Genomic DNA, 16,149 nt, shown 5'->3' on the forward strand with positions numbered 1-16,149 from the left:
CAGGTGTGGGTGTATCCCTACCTGGTGGTAGGTTGATCATGCCAGGTGTGGGCCTGGTTGTAGCAACCTCTTTCGGCACCGGCTGGTGTGCCCTCTTTGGATGCCTCGCATCCTGCCTCCCCTTAGCCCCCAGGCGGGTGCTCCATCGCACCATCAATCCTGGAGAAGCGACCTCGGCTTCCGTACCCACCAGCACCGGCATCGAAATAATGGTGTGCAATGGACGCTCGTCCATTGCTCCATCATGAGCGGCATACTCGCTCTCGGCCCACACGGTGCCCAGCTCATCATATGAGTACATGCATGATAGCACATCCGGTAAGATGTTCTCCTCCCCTGGGATGTATCTGACTTCGAAGTCGAATTCACCCAGCTTCTCAAACCAACGCGCTTGTCGGCCGGATACCTCCTTCTGGTGCAGCAGGTGCACCAGGCCCTTGTGGTCAGTCAGCCATACAAACCTGGCTCCCTGCAAGATGTCGCGGTGTCGCAGCATCCCTTCCACCCCGGCCAGCATTTCCTGCTCGTGGACGGCGTAGTTCTGCTGCGCTGAGCTTAGTTTGGCGCTGTATAGTGCTGCCACTTTTGATGTGCGCCAGTCCTCGCCCTGCGCCACTACTGCGGATATGCCTTTGGCACTGGCGTCTGTCATCAGCCAGATGGTAGGTGCGTCCTCACCATATTCCAGGGGCACCCGATGATGATCTTTACAGTGCTCGATGTAACATTTAACCTTGTCAAACGCCTGCTGGTGAGTGTATTCCCAATGGAAGGGCACAGTGTCCCCAGTGATTTCTGACAGGATGCCCATGGGTACACAAACATTGTGGATATTGTCGGCGAGGAAGCCCACCACACCCAGGAAACTTCTCAGCGCATCCCGGTTCACTGGGGTTTTCCAGTTTAGGATGCGGTCCACCTTGTCAGGGTCCATCCGGATCCCAGCATCGTCGACCACCCGCCCCAGCACCTTCAGTTCCTTGCACAGGAACTGAAGTTTTCCTTCACTTAAGTAAAGCTTTTTGTGCTCAAGGATTCCCAGCACGGTCTTCACGTGTTGCATGTGTTCTTCGAGTGAGTCTGAATATATTATTAAATCATCCAGGTACACGTCTAACCAGTTGCCAATATATTCTCCGAACAGGTAGTTCATCAGAGCCTGGTACATTGCAGGTGCGTTGCAGTCTCCCTGCTGTAACACCTCACTAACCATGTTTCCATCAGGTGTTGTCACCGCGGATCGTCCGACGTGCTCAGGGACAATCCGAATCTGCTCGTATGTGTCCTGGCCATCGATGATGGACCGATACTTCTTGTGTGCCACGCGCCGCAGGATTCCATCTATATCCGGTAAAGGTGAGGATAGTTTCTTAGTGTTTGTGTTGCGCTCACACAAGTCTATAACTGTTCGCAGCTTATCAGAGCCCAGCTTCCGGATGAATAGCATCGGGACAGTATTGCCCACACTTGTCATGTGCCACCTGCCCGTAGCTAGGTACGCCTTTCGTTTCTCGCCCCATTGGGGCCTTAGCAGTTCAGGGCACCTAGAAGGTTGCCACTTATAGATTTTTTCAGGATCTATCAGTGGGATAGTGTGATTTATCGCCCGCAGCGGTGGCAAGCCTGTTTCGCTTGCTTTTGTGCACAACGGTTTTGCCAGGCGGCGTAACTCCTCGCGTGCTCATTCAAGGTTCTCCTCGTATGCCTCTGCCATGCGCGACTCCAGGACGGACACCTGCTCTCCCTTTATTGGGAGGGCTCTATCACTCCCAATCACCATCCTTGGCGGATTGAGCCCAACCATAGCTTGGTGTTGGAATAGGAATGGGGTGCCGAGCACTAAGTCATAATTTTGTAAGTTTATGATGTCAAAAAAACGCATCTCGCTGATCTTTTGATAGGCGAAGTTCATGCTGGTCCCATAGTTGACCTTGGATCGTGAGCCCTGGACAGCCAACTGAATGGTGAGTGGCTTTTCCAGCACTACCTTCTTCACGCGGAGCTGATCCGCAAGGGAAGTAGACATAAAGTCTGCGAGGGAACCTGTGTCCACCAGTGCCCGCGCTGGACGCCCGTTTATGTGCACCACTATCACGATTGGCTTCAGGATCAAACATTTGAAATCGCGAGTGGTCGCCGAGTTTCGCTCGATGGCAGGGTAAGTGCCAGGTGCCACCTGCTGTCCGTTAAGTTCTACCAGCTGGAACTGATCTCTCATTTCAGCGAATTTGATGCTTGGTATCGCGAACAACTGGTGAGCCACCTCCTCCAACGCACAATCCATTGGGCTCAGTGCCTCGTTTTCCAGTGTTCTGAACTGATAATATTCGTTTTCTAGCTCCCTTTCGAGCAGTATTGAATGCATCTGACGGTAAGCCTTCTCGAGGTGTCTTGCGTACCATAGACTAATGTTTAGTTTAGTGTTTGCCAGGTCTGCCTCAGCTGCCCATATTCGGAATATTAGGTTGCGGTCCGTGACCTCATACATCACGCTGTCGTTGAACATGACTTGTTCACATTTAAAACGATTCAATGTCTTGGCGCCTGGTAAGTCTCGCTCTCCATTCAGGATTTCACTGACCCTTCGAGGTATCAGATCGCCCATAGGTTCTCTGTTGTGTCCCTTCCGGGTCTCTGATCTGGGCCATCCTAACTGCTTTGCCTGGTGGGTGGTGTACCAATCGCCCAAAAGGAACTTCGGGTTCCTCAACAGGATGCTAGGTATTAGTAGGTCTTCCTCCAGCTGGCGGGCCCCATCCATTATGACATGGTGAGTCGCCGATGTCCAGTACACGACAAAACGCTGACCAGAGAATGATTCCTCCCTTTCTAGATTGTCACCTGGGTAGGGCGCGTGAAGCGCTAGCAGTCGTTTGGCTTTGTTCGCGAGAGGGTCTCCCATTAGTGAGTCTTTAGTAGGGTCTCTGCGATCAAGTGAGTTTTCAGTTGTTCCTTCGCAGTGTAGGCTCATGCTCCCTATAGTCACTTCGGGTATCACCTCCGTGCTATCGGCCAGCGCCCTTAGCTGCTCAGTGTCTGTGTAGTCGACGTGCATCGCATAACTTGGGACTCCAGGGGGTCTATCCCTGGATGTCGAAAGTACTGTTCGTTTTTTAGGGCACTGTCGTGACATGTGCCCGGTTTCTTTGCAAACAAAGCATCGTCCTTCAGACATTAACTTGTTGTGTTCTTCTTTGCTCATTTTAGGTTCATTAAAATGCTCTTTCCGTCGATCCTTGGGATTCGATCGGTCTCGTCGACCTTTGTCTTTGGAGCCGTGGTGCCGGGCTCCATTCTGGTCCTTCGATGATCCCGATGACTGGTTTGGGTATGTCGTCTTATCAGTCCCTTTTGAGGTCCGTCCTGACTTATCTTCTCCAGATGGTTTGTGTCCTTTGGACCCATCATCACATGGCCGAGACCCCACGGTGGAGTTGGCCAGCTCGATAATCTCGGCTGTCTTTTGGACTTTCGATAGCGAGGACACCTCCGGGTTCAGTCTCATTTTGTAGAGTTCGGTTTGGATGCTCGGGTTCAACCAGAACCAGAACTTAACGACTTTGTCTTGTTCAGGTACGTTCCCTATCATTAACCATAGTTCATTTAGTTCTGACAAGTAGTCTCGCACACGCTTGTCCCCTTGATAACATTGGTACAGTTTTTTACGCTGCTTGGTGCTATAGTCCAATGGGAAGCAGTAGTTGAACAACTCAGTAAAGAATTCATCCACTCTCCATGTGCTAGGACTATCTGACACTTGTCTTAGGTAGAACTCGTGCGCCTTTCCCTTGAGAAATCGGGACAAGGTAAACACTCGACATTTTCGCGACACGTTCCCATCCTCCAGATAAGCGGTACCTTCGGTTATAAACCGATGGAACACCCTGGAGTCCTCCACACCATCATATTCGGTGGGGGGGATTGGCTTCAAGGTGCTTTTCCTAGAGGATCTCTTCCTCTTGTGGCTCTTACGTTTCTTCGAACGTTTCCTTCGTTTCTTAGCTGTAGAGTCCGATCTTTCGGACGAGTCACTAGTTTCGCTGGACGTCGAGCTATCGATTGTCTCACTGGATGACGAACTTGAACTCTCCAGCGATTCGGATTCTGGAGAACTCGACGACAGAGAGCTCGTCGATTCTTCGCTTGGTGAGTCCTCGGTGTCTCGTTTGTTCCGTTTCTTATTGTTCTTCCTTTTAGGTTGTATGCGCGTAAACGCATGGCCCAGGTAGCTCTTGGGGGCAATCTGGGCTACTGCATCCATGGCAGGTGGGGTGGATCTCTCCCCATGTTTAGACGGCTTACTCCCTGTCTTCTCCATCATTTCTTTAACAGGATTGGTGCTTCGCAGCTCCCTTCCTGTCCCTTTCGGTTTCTCCTTTCTGGGAGGCTTAATTTTTACCTTCTTGGTAGGTAGGTCTTCCTTCTTTTCGAGCTTCTGTTGTAACCGTTGAATTTGTTTTTCAAACAGCTTCATCATTCGCTCTTCGGTGGCCTTCACGGCCTCCGCTATTGGATCTCCAATGTTAGGGTCATTCTCCTTATCGGAGTCCTCGACTGGTTCTTCCCGTTGGGCTCCCTTAGCCCACTGGTGGGTCTTAGCCCACGTAGAGAGGGCCTCTCTTTGGGCCTCAATGTCTATTTCAGACTCCTCAAGGTTCGCATTCCCCCAGTTCCAGGGGTCAACAGACTTTCCCTTGGGTTGGGATGGCCCCTCCTCGCGTGACGACATCGTCTGTTCACGGGAGTCAGCATTCATTTCGACCTGCTTCCTTTCGAGGATGCGTCGTTTTTCTTCTGTGGTAAGGAGTTTCTCAGCTTCCCTTACTAAGTCAACCTTAGACAGTTTTTTTCCTACAGCTGATGCCTTCTTAGACCTTCTGTGACTGCGTTCGACCGTTTTCCAAGGTGTGTCCACCTCGGACTCATCTGACGATTCACTCAAGCTAATGAATGGGTTATCCAAAACCTTTGTAGCTGAATTAGGTGCTAACGAAGTTTTATAGCTGCTAGGGGTATCCTCGGTGCTTTGAGCACCAGCGGACACGACCTCAGCACCAGGCTGAGGCGTGTCTGCTCTCGTCCGTACCACGTCGCTGAAGGAGCGGCCAGGTCTGAGGACGGGTCCATTGACATGAGAGTCCATTGACTTCTCCACCGTCTGTCATATCCCGCGTTCCGGACCTGGACCTATCACACTTATCATTTCCGGATCTGGCCGACTTCTATGTATCGTCCGGATCCGACCCGCGTCTAACTTCCGTGCCTTATCCCTTTGGTATTTCCCTTATCAGTTAGTACACTTTATTTTCCGTCCCTTATTCATTTCCGTCTTCATTTTACTAAGTTCCGATAGACTAGTAATAGTCGTCCCATATGTTTTATCCATAGCTTGACATAGCCTCGCACTGCACTTACTGTTCTCCGTTATGTCCTCAGTAGTATATAAACCCCTGTACAATCTCTGTAGTTTCCTTAGTTCGAATATCATCTTAGACTCTGCTCATTCCCTCCTCCGTCCGACTTGAGTTTCTCTCTCGTCGACCTCCGCTCGTCTTAGGATCGACTCCTATAGACTTGTCACCTCCGCCTCTACCTCTGGTAGTCCTCCGCTGTTTCCTTTCTAGTTCGGACTTCGTCCGGATTAGTCTTATCTCTCGTTCCCGAACGTCCACCGGAATTCCCGCGCATCGGACATCGGACTCCGGACATCGCCCGACACCCTCCGGACATCGTCCGGTAACCTTCGGACATCGTTCGACAGCCTTCGGAAGTTAGGGGCACGTACTCGGGTAAGGGGCGCAGCGCACGAGCTGAAGCCAAGCCCTTCGGATCCGACCCTTGAGCACGTTCTTAACACCGTCGAGGTATTGCGATTCGTTGTTACTGTCGTTAAAGAAGACTCACTTTGAATATCAGGTGTGTTTTCGACACTGGCAGCGAGTGCAGAGCGCTGAGAACATAAGGCATCAGTAAAAAACTCAAAATGCTGTAGCCCTGGTGACAGCTACATAGAGCTATATAGGCACAGTAGCACTATATAGGCACCCTTCAAGCTACTGTAGCCACTGTAGCGCTATATAGGCACCCTTCAAGCTACTGTAGCCACAGTAGTGCTATGTAGGCACCCTTCAAGCTACATACAACTATATAGCCAAAGTCACCGCTGCTACAGGAGTCAGCTGGAGAAATATTTGCTACAGGTCACTCCAGGCAGCTACAGCGCTCGTGTGATATTAACCTGTCTACAAACTACTTATGACAGACACACCAAACATCTCGCCGTCAATATTTGAACTCGTTAAAATAAAAATCACTTGCCACCTTGCGGTGGAGTTGGCGTGTCGAGCGAGGACTTGTTGCAATCAAAAGGAAGGTGCTCTAACGTGCCACCATTTTGGACTCGTTGAACCGTGTGATAATTGACTTGATGGAATTTTCGCAATATTGTCATATTGCATTGGTATATATTTCTATTATTGTAAGAATATACAAGTAGTCTTGTAGCCTAGTTGTAAAAATGATGCACTTATAATTGTTCAAGGTGTCGGGTTCAATTCCTACCAATTGTACATTATAATGTGTGAAAATCATCTGATGTGAGCACTGGTGACATTTCTTTTGGCCTCGTAACTATCAGGTCCTACTAGTGTTAGTAGCCTGTAGCCTCCTGTAGCTTGCTATGACGAGCTTCCAGTGACTCTCATAGCGAGCTGCGTGGCTATATAGCCACATGTAGAAGGGACTTGACAAACGGGACTACAGGTACTACAGCGACTATATAGCCACCTGTAGTCAAATGGTATTTTCCTGATGGGGGTAGCGGGACTGCATTATGCGGTCTGAAGGTGTTGATAGGTGTCGTCGTCGAGGTGGTGTACTGCGGTGGGCCTAACCGAGTGGGTACCAATGTCGACGAGGATGGTTGTAGAAGGTTTTAAAGTGTAATAGTAGACTTTTGGATGTCAAAAAAGATGTGACGTTGGCTATTTAGCGGATAAGGCTCGAAGGCAATGGCACAAAGAGAGGAGAGAGTTCGAACGTAAGTGACAGGATCAAAGTCTTCAATTCGGGGGTTCAAACAACTCTGCCCTAATACTACGACTATGTGCGATACTTAAGGTCTACTGAACGGCCGATGTTGTGCAGTATCTAAACGGGAAGGATAGGAAACAATGCGGGTAACGCAGGGCTCGGCCGACACGAGCCAGATAACTATGAAACCGGTAAGTAGAAGGGAGAATGGAGTCAGACAGAAACAATATCAACTAGGAACAGATAACCGGGAGCTGAAGTAGGGCGTAACCGTTACATCCTGCTTTCCGAAATTCCTCACCGAAGTTGTTCAAGTTCACACGCGTCACTCATGTGATCAAATTTCGAACCAAGGCAACCTCCTGGCTCCTGCTAAGCAAATAAAATGAGTCTTAGAAAGAGGTACGTATCTATTTCTTTGCTTGGATTCCCTAGCTTATTGTCTCTAGCAAACTCGACTTACTTGTTCGCGTCCGGTATTCAAATCCACTCCCCGCGCCTCCATGTCCACCAAAATTAGTTGATATCCCCACAAATCCTTTGCGCTATGCGCAGCCAACTTTTATCAACGTGGTCACCAACGACACACCTCTCCCGATGATCGTCGACGCCGAATGCGGCATGCCTTTAGATCTTGGGCGATGGGAATATCTTTGGGAAGAGAATGGCAGCGATGATAGTACGTGATTCTTTTTCAAGGGTAGTCTCATGATATTAATGTCCTACAGCACTGAATCCTGACCCGGATAACCTGCCTTCCCTTGACCCAAAGGACCGACTTCTTCTGGGTGATCCCTCAACATATGCTACACCCTACACCATACCCACAACATCAGGGACATCGACACCTCTCCCTCCACACGTACCCTGGCTCCGAAAGACGGAGTATCTTAGCCGCGAAGGCGTACAACGCACTTCATCATCACACGAATCGTGCATCATTGTTTTTATTGTATTTAACTTTAACATTCCTGATTCATTATCTACAGGAAACAACTTCTGCAACCCATTAATGTCTCGCATGAGGCACAGCTTCAAACCATCGAAGCCGGTTTCACCGCTTCTACGTCCCTCGACCTTTCCGCACTTTCTCATCCGAACAAGACTGGTGTCACCGCTATCCAATCATACGACGTCCTCCCAGATGCCGACATCTGGGCGAACGCGTATGATTTATTCCGCTTCAATGAGCGCCCAGGCGAACGACCTATAGACACGGAGGACCCACGGCTGGACTGTGCGATTCTGCGTCCGATGGAGAGCGATGGTGACCACTTTTTAGCGTATTACTTAACGAAGGAGGACGCCGATGCCCTGGAATTTAAGGAGGAGCGGTTCGCACTGAAGAGCGGTGAGGAGAATAGTACAACGGCATTCCACTTCGTACGCGACTATGAGACCGTCAAAATCGAACAAGAAGTGCCCAATGAATTTTTACTTGTCCTCGACAATGGAGACGCAGGTGAGCGTGAGCCAGGCGCATATTACAAGAATATCGAACGCAAAATGACACTCAAGAAGAAGCGGATGAATGTATGTAAAGTCCTCCAAACTCTGCGCACCTCACCCTTTCGTCCAATCCCTTGACTGCCTGATAACTAATAATTGTCCGGCAGCAAAACGACACCTATGCAGACAAATGGCAAGTTGTGCACATTTCGCACGTGGCTATGAGTAGCGACGAACTCGAGGAGCGTAACGAGGCTCTCGCGGAGGTCGTAGATCCACTATACCTCTTTTCGCGCGACGCTGAGGGTGAGGTAGATGCGGATGGTGAAGTGGATATTGGGGGGATAGAGATAGGTGCAGAAGGAGATACAGAAGGAGATGGGGGAATCATGGCAGAAATATTTTAATTTCGTACGTCATCTCGGTCATACATCCATCGCGTAGGACGCACTGCCCGCGCTGCACTCTGATCGATTATACTTCTGCGTTGCTAATGTACTGCACAGGCCCATTTTGAGGACAGCCTCGGTCTCGAATATCTACGCCATGACAAACCGCTACATCCACCAGGGTCCAAGCATATATGAAACATGTACCAAAAATATTTGCTTCCTCGTCTAGTTTCAGCTCCAATTATCGAAGCTGAAGAGTCCCAAGTTGGTTTTGTCCCTTTCAAAAAGTCCTCTATGTGCGGTCATGCTCGCGGTAGCAGAGGTGGTGGTGGCCGAGGTCGCGGCGGGAAGACAAAATCTGATCCTCTTAGGAAGATCCGGTAGTGTCATGACAGCGTTGTGAGTGATGAATTCGGGTGTGGTCCTTTGAAATTGCAAAGTAAATGAGCAGTGGTTAATTTATGGCCAAAATGAGGACAAGAGCAAATGAACGGTGCAGCAGTAGATTGCGGTTTAAGAATAGTATTGGTGTTTTAAAATACGCCTTGTAAAAAGAGCTACACAAGTACATGCAAACAGGCTAAGTCCATTCAATAATTAATGTTAATTAGTCCCTACAGTGCAAATAGCATTATCACCACGATGACACTCCAGAATGCCATCGTTCTACCTATCTGCGCCGATGCAGACCTAGTTACCTCGCCAACGCGATCATCATAGAGGCGTGCCGGTAGCGGTTGCAATATATGCATTCCATGCCTGCACTGTGGCGGTGGGGAAGTAATATGTGGATTCGGTAGTCGCGGAGCCGTAGTAGATGGCAGCCTGTCCTGTCATGATCTCATTTGCCAGGGAAGAGACCTCGCCACCTATGACAGTCGCAGATCCCGAGGAAGTGTTGGTGACCAGCCCAGTCTGGTTGTTTCCAAAGACGAACTCCCTGATAAAGACAAAACCCTTCGGAGTTTCTGTAGTCTGAATTTATGACACTATAGATTATGAAGGACGAGACGTACTGATTGGGGATTTGTGTACCCCACGAGGTGGCCTGCGTGGTCAACAAGGACATAAGTCCAATTGCGTTCCTGATGCACAATACCAGCAAAATCGCCATTATCATCATACCATGGTGTCGATGGTCTGCGCGTGAAACCTTGAATCCCGCCAAAAGTAGTGTTCTAGGCACAATGAGCCGACATTTCTTCACAAACTGGTTATCGTTCAACATACTTGGATAGTAACTGAGGAAGTGATTAACACTTTGACTCGACCGATAGTGGCTACTCACTTTGTGAACCAAGGTGAGGAATGAGGGAGTCATCATTTCCGGAGAATATGACAACAGAGACGTTGTGGGCTGTGGCATTCGTGGCCAAGTCTGTGAGGAATGCCATAGGTCTGTGTTACGTGGTAAGCACCAAATCTGATAGGGTATACAAGGATTCACTGACTCAAGACCTAGAAAAGAGCTCAGTCAGAAAGAATTTTTATGCGAGAGGGCAAATATAAGCTTACTTGGATCACCATTAGTATAGTCTGAGTCAGGATCATTAGTCGAAGAAACCCATGAGAACAGTCGCTGACTAACTGTTGCCGAATGGGTAGTAGATGGAGTCTGCCCAATCCTTGCTCGTCGGTGCATGAATGGCAGCGCGAGTTTGTGGGTTGTTCAAAAAAACTGACCCATCCATAGGTGCCTCAGGGTTTAGGGCATCTGGAATATTATATACCTACGACTTGCAATGAGTACAACGGCGAGAGCAAAATATTACTTACATCGAACATCCCTCCAGAGTCCTTACTGGGTGCTATTGTCTCCATAAGCGACGGTCAAATAATGAAAGCAATGAACATACACCACGGGAAGGTGAAGTTTATGGCATAATCCATTATCTCATCGTAAACATCGCACCCGTACCATGCGTCGATGGTGCCATTTGCACGGCCTACTAAATCACGTTTCCAAGCACCCCGCGCACGCAGGCGCTCATGTTTGGACAGACTAGTGGTCCGCTTTGCCAGACGTGCATTGTACTTCTGTTCCATTTCGGCCAAAAACAGCTTCTTGGAGAATTGACCTTGTCGGGCTCTGTATCGCCTCGATGCAGACATACTAGATGGGTTATCTCCAGGAGTGTAATTCAGGGTTGGGAAGTGTCCGTTTTGGGGATATTCAAGGGTAAGATCATAGCCACAAAGCGCTTCTCTGGGGACAAATTAACGAAATCGCAGGAGTATAATTCGAATACGAGTACGAACTGTTCACGGAAGTACTCAAAGACATCGGTGTCATACCCGATCACCTGGGGATATGTCTCGATGACGCTAAGCTTTAGAATGTGAACACTGTGAAGTAGGTCATCTAGTGAGTAAAAGGCTCACTACCGGGAGGAGTTCAAATGTTTCTCCAGAGGCAATAGAGCCATCTCCGATAGCAATCTTAGCCAACATAACTGGCGGATTCTCCATCTCGAAGTAAGCTTTCGTTATGTAAGGCTGTTCCGAACAATGTTAGTTCTGCGCATACAGCAAGACAGTACACTTGCTATATACATGCCAGCATAGCTTTCACCCGTTAGGTGTAATGGGCGCTTAGCCAAGCCGGGGAAGACCTTGACAAGATTCTCCAAGAACCCAAACTGTGTGCAGTCAGTGAAAGTGAGGTGCAAGTATGATGTGTGTGTGTACTGACGAAGTCCGCCGCCATTTGATCCTCGTCGAAAACTAAAGGAATATGTAAGCTGAGGCAAGCCTCGTAGGATCTAAACGTACTATAACCAGTGGAATCAGCAGTTCCAAACCCAACGCCGCTGACGGGATGATTTCTATTGGAGAGTGGACATCAACACATGATACAACACCTACACTGGCTGGTCTATCCAGACGTAGTCTGCCACTGTGTTCCATGCATAGTGGTTTTCCAATAACGAATAGTCGTTTTGTACATTGATTGGGCCATTCTTTCGCCAATTGTCAAATCCAGAGTCGGCAGCGATCAAAGTAGAACGAAAGACAGACCTCAAACAATAAGCCAACAAGACTTGATGAGCCGGGTCTGCAACGGTCTCAGCACCAAGATGGACAGTGAATATCGTATCGCCTACCCTCCATTTAGCCAAATACCCCATGGTGCGTCAGTCGAATCAGAAGTGAAAGAACCCTCCTCGCTCTCAAATGCCCAGAAAAACAAGGTATCATTAGGATGACCCTCTCTCTGAACAGGAATGTTCCCTGCCCAATTACGAGGGAGGGACCATGTAACATTTGGAAGATTCTCAGTCACTTGGAAGTCTAGGTGTGTAGTGAGCGTTCCTATTACGGGTGGGATCAAGGGTTGACATACAGTCCTGCCACTCCGTATTGTAGCTACCATTCGGCATTCCCGGGTACACTTGAGGCCAGCTGCTTGGGGGAGTGCCAGAGGTTTGTTGTGCCTTTGCAAGTAGAATGAAAGATGCAGCAGTGGCGAAGACAAAGGCGTGCGACCGAGACCGAGACACCATGGCGAAGAAAACAAAACCAGCAAAAGCTGATAATTTACGAAGGTGAAAGGATGTGATGGCGAGCCGCGTTCTTTTATATCAACGACCAGGAAGACTTGGGGCACCAACGGTTGACTTGCCGAAATATGGAGTATACAACTTATAAGATCATCTCACACTATTGTGAGCGGGAATTGTGCCGGCTTCATTTACTACTCGGACAATAGCTGGAGCTCGGATTCGGTTATTGTTAGCACCATCGATGCATCGTCGATTCGTTACACTGGAAAAGGGCTGAATATGCCGCTGCCACGTTCGTGTATTGGCTGCCAAAGAGATCTCGTATGGAAGGCCTCGCATGCATGATGCACCAGACTGCGTGCATGTGCAACAAGAAGCTGAAGCGGAATATCAGCCTAATCTATATAAAGAATCCTCAAAGGATGCGGCGGGACCGCAAGCAGGTCTCAGGGCCCAGACTCAATCGGAGTCTTGTCGCCACACAGGCTCGTTCCTCCCCGAAATTTTCATGTTGGCGTATATAGTTAACGCGAACAAAAGTGTAGTTACCTGAAGACGGCCAAATCATTGATCATAGTACTACTTGGATGAAAGAACTGTCATTAATCCTCATCTATAACAAGTACTATCAATGGCATCCGATATCACCGCGGAAGAAATCGCAAAAGCTGCAAAAGTTGCATTCGAAGAGTCTCAGTTGTTTCCTGCTACTGTCCGAATAGATGCCCTCGCAAAGATCAGACAGCAGCTCGAGGCTAACAAGGCTGAAATATTCGCAGCAAATAAGCTGGATATGGAGGTGCAGCATCGTTTCTCGGCTCAAGATCCATAATGATCCTCACACATTCTCTGCTTGCATACCAAGGCGGCGCAAGTCGAGGTCGATGCAGGAAAGATGTCGAATGCCATGATGAAGCGTCTCGATCTCGGAAAGGGCGATAAATGGGATTCCATGCTCAAGGGCGTGCAAGATGTTGCAGACCTTCCCGATCCAACTGGTGTCGTCTCCTATACTTCACAGCTCGATGACGATCTCGAACTGTATCGTGTCTCGTGTCCGATAGGCGTTCTTCTTGTGATTTTTGAAGCGCGCCCTGAGGTTGTGGTAAATATTGCGGCTCTGGCGATCAAGTCAGGTAAGCCTCTTATCTCCAGCTTGTCATAGGTGCATACGAACCGGCCACTTTCAGGAAACGCTGCAATCCTCAAAGGCGGAAAGGAATCGAATCACACGACACATCTCCTCGCCAAGGCCATCTCCCAGGGATTATCACAGACCTCACTTCCGAGTACGTATGTCCAAGCCATTCAAACGAGGGCAGAAGTTTCTGCACTGCTGGATCTTGACCGCTACATTGACTTGGTCATTCCCCGCGGAGGCAAGAGTCTTGTGAAGGCCATTCAGAATAGCACGCGGATACCAGTCATGGGACATGCGGATGGATTGTGCCATGTATATCTAGATGAATCCGCTGATAGTCAAAAAGCCGTCCGCGTGGTTGTGGACTCAAAGGTAAGTCTCTCAATTGTTGAGGCAGCGATCGTATTCTCACGATAACATATGCTAGACGGATTATCCATCTGCTTGCAATGCTGCAGAAACTCTTATTGTGCACACCTCTCTTCTAAATACGGTGTGGCGAGAGGTTGCACAAGCACTTTTGGCAGCAGACGTTCATCTATTATGTGATTCACATACCTTGTCAGCACTTGCCTCACTTCCCAACGTCCCCGAAAGGTTCTCAAGTCATGTCCACTCGTCCACAGAATCATCCTATTCTGTCGAGCACCTTGATCTTACGATATCTGTCATAGCCCTGCCCTCCCTTCATTCCGCAATTCAATTTATCAACTCTCATTCCTCCCACCACACGGATTCTATCATAACCGAATCCGAACGTGCAGCGTCTGCATTCTGCAGAGGCGTAGACTCTGCAGGGACTTTTGTCAATGCTAGCACACGTTTCGCAGACGGATTCCGTTATGGCTTCGGAACTGAAGTTGGAATTAGTACAGGACGGATACACGCTCGTGGGCCGGTGGGTCTCGAGGGACTTGTCACCTACAAATATATACTGAGGAGCAAGGCGGAGAGGGGTCATACCGTAGGAGAATTTGGGGTAGGAGAGGGGAAGAAGAGCTTCAAGCATGCAGCGATTGCAACAACCAGTGTACCATTCTAACAAAAATGACCAACGCAATAGTTGAAATAAATAGATACTCATGATTGTGCATCCTCTTCCAGCTTTGCCTTCTTTGCAGTAGGGCTGCCATCACCTTCTCCGTCGTCTGCCCTGCGTTTAGCCGGCGCCTCTAATTCAGCAGCTTTCTTCTTCTTCTTCACAACCAATGATGTCAAATCGTTAACCACTGCTGGTTGGCCAGGGACAGATATCGACTGAGCATTCAATTCCGCATCTAGCGCTTTTGCAGCCATTGCAGGAGCAGACTCTGTTGGCTCACTGGGAGTTGTTTTAAGTTCCTCCACCTATGCAAAACCATTGTCACTATACACTTCCTGAACCTGCACGGGCTCACCTTCAGTGCGAGGTCTTCTTTCAATCCTTCACATTCCTTCATTTCGGCTTCCATCTGACTCCTGGTCAGACGGCGCACACCATCTGCGTGTACGTCGGAGCCAATGGCCTTGCCCTTGCCCTTTTTGTCTGTTTTGGCTTCCCGACTAGATTCAGGGAGCAGCTTTCCATCGATTCCGTCATGGAGTTCTGCTAGGCGAGCATCAACGCTTTCCAGAGCCTTCTCCGCGTGCAAGATAGCATCCGAAAGTCGCCCAGAGGTTAGGTCAAGCACTATACTGAGCTTATAGTGTGCTTCAGCAATTTGGCGCGATGAAATCGGGAGAAGATCGAGCTTAAGTGCGAGTCCCTCTGAGTAGTCTGTGATAGCTTGGTCAAATTTCTCTATATGACAGTCTGTTACTATGCGGATACTTAGCCGAGTAAAAGGTGGGCGTACCCGTCTCCAGAGATACATCTCCGAGGGCAATATATGTCTCCGCAAGTTTCATTTTGACTTCGTCATCTTCATCCTTGCCTTTCTCGTAAATTGCACGCGCAAGCTCCAAAACTTCCCATGCGGCATTGAAGTCATCTTCTGGCTCTCCATCTTCCGCTTCAGCATCCTCTTCACCCTCTTCTTCTTCTGCAATTGCGGCTTGACCGAAAAGGTCAATGCCTTCATCTGCATCTCCGGAAAAGGATAGAATAGGACCCTTTCCGTTGGCGCCAGTGCCCGAGACTGCGAGATGATCAGCTGCACCCACAAAACGTAAATAAAACGCGTCACACACGTTTCCCTTCTGCTTCATCTCCGTTCTCAGGCTGCTCCTTACCCAAAACCGAAGCCTGTGATATCGCGTTCTCTAACAGCGCTTTTCCATACGAGAAGTAGAGATTAGCTGTTTCTGGTGCATCCTCGCCCTGCTTCCTTGTTCTATGGGATGAGAGACACACAGCGCGTCAGAACCACAGCTTAATGAGTCCAATTTCAATCACGTACTGAAGTTCCAGGGCAGTAGCATAATATTCTACTGCTTGCTCATATTTTTTTAGGGCGAACGCACGTCTCGCGTGTTCAAGAGCGGTCTCCACAGTCATGTCTGGTGCAAACGCGTCGGTAGCATCTGCCCTCGCTGCTTTAAGTTGTTCGCTGCATTTATGATGATTTCCATCAATAAAAAGCACCAGGTATTTTCGGGGCGCAACTCACGAGGCCATCTTGGAATGACTTAGACCGTCACTTGAAGTGGTAAG

The 16,149-nt window shown here is 49.0% G+C and overlaps 6 protein-coding genes across 6 annotated transcripts; 2 read left to right on the plus strand and 4 right to left on the minus strand.

The window, feature by feature from the left end:
* Positions 1–2,299: 2,299 nt before the first annotated feature.
* On the minus strand, positions 2,300–2,902 carry HD556DRAFT_1203605 (uncharacterized protein; the record flags this gene model as incomplete). Its single annotated transcript, XM_041296422.1, has 1 exon — positions 2,300–2,902. A coding segment is annotated over one exon (603 nt), but the record flags the coding sequence as incomplete, so codon positions are not given.
* Positions 2,903–3,043: 141 nt separating this feature from the next.
* On the minus strand, positions 3,044–5,143 carry HD556DRAFT_1239104 (uncharacterized protein; the record flags this gene model as incomplete). The annotated part of the gene is made up of 2 exons (XM_041298020.1): positions 3,044–4,142; positions 4,215–5,143. Coding segments are annotated over 2 exons (2,028 nt in total), but the record flags the coding sequence as incomplete, so codon positions are not given.
* A 2,066-nt stretch (positions 5,144–7,209) lies between these two features.
* HD556DRAFT_549240 (RNA polymerase II-associated) lies at positions 7,210–8,996 on the plus strand. The gene is made up of 5 exons (XM_041310922.1): positions 7,210–7,434; positions 7,482–7,711; positions 7,761–7,965; positions 8,022–8,565; positions 8,649–8,996. Exons 1-5 carry the CDS (start codon positions 7,418–7,420, stop codon positions 8,886–8,888), a joined length of 1,236 nt encoding a protein of 411 aa, XP_041159191.1. The 5' UTR covers positions 7,210–7,417; the 3' UTR covers positions 8,889–8,996.
* Positions 8,997–9,587: 591 nt separating this feature from the next.
* HD556DRAFT_1444293 (Alpha/Beta hydrolase protein) lies at positions 9,588–12,376 on the minus strand (the record flags this gene model as incomplete). Its single annotated transcript, XM_041306759.1, has 18 exons — positions 9,588–9,830; positions 9,890–10,051; positions 10,104–10,114; positions 10,162–10,271; positions 10,325–10,331; positions 10,389–10,409; positions 10,462–10,603; positions 10,650–10,681; positions 10,730–11,079; positions 11,133–11,203; positions 11,256–11,369; positions 11,414–11,512; positions 11,566–11,597; positions 11,646–11,698; positions 11,739–11,833; positions 11,892–11,928; positions 11,978–12,164; positions 12,217–12,376. 18 exons carry the CDS (start codon positions 12,374–12,376, stop codon positions 9,588–9,590), a joined length of 1,926 nt encoding a protein of 641 aa, XP_041159192.1.
* A 631-nt stretch (positions 12,377–13,007) lies between these two features.
* Positions 13,008–14,559, plus strand: HD556DRAFT_1309161 (gamma-glutamyl phosphate reductase; the record flags this gene model as incomplete). The annotated part of the gene is made up of 4 exons (XM_041300243.1): positions 13,008–13,175; positions 13,242–13,512; positions 13,567–13,889; positions 13,945–14,559. 4 exons carry the CDS (start codon positions 13,008–13,010, stop codon positions 14,557–14,559), a joined length of 1,377 nt encoding a protein of 458 aa, XP_041159193.1.
* Positions 14,560–14,597: 38 nt separating this feature from the next.
* On the minus strand, positions 14,598–16,113 carry HD556DRAFT_1444295 (uncharacterized protein; the record flags this gene model as incomplete). The annotated part of the gene is made up of 6 exons (XM_041306760.1): positions 14,598–14,864; positions 14,915–15,297; positions 15,353–15,634; positions 15,687–15,829; positions 15,896–16,045; positions 16,106–16,113. 6 exons carry the CDS (start codon positions 16,111–16,113, stop codon positions 14,598–14,600), a joined length of 1,233 nt encoding a protein of 410 aa, XP_041159194.1.
* Positions 16,114–16,149: the final 36 nt, after the last annotated feature.

The sequence above is a fragment of the Suillus plorans genome (assembly GCF_016647745.1).
Source record: "Suillus plorans strain S12 chromosome Unknown HD556scaffold_35, whole genome shotgun sequence".
Classification (NCBI taxonomy): Eukaryota; Fungi; Basidiomycota; class Agaricomycetes; order Boletales; family Suillaceae; genus Suillus; species Suillus plorans.

Excerpts from the sequence above, each read along its gene's own strand:
- HD556DRAFT_549240 (XM_041310922.1), top strand. Across the intron at positions 7,712-7,760 it reads AGAGAATGGCAGCGATGATA|CACTGAATCCTGACCCGGAT; the intron begins GTACGTGATTCT and ends AATGTCCTACAG. Across the intron at positions 7,966-8,021 it reads ACTTCATCATCACACGAATC|GAAACAACTTCTGCAACCCA; the intron begins GTGCATCATTGT and ends CATTATCTACAG.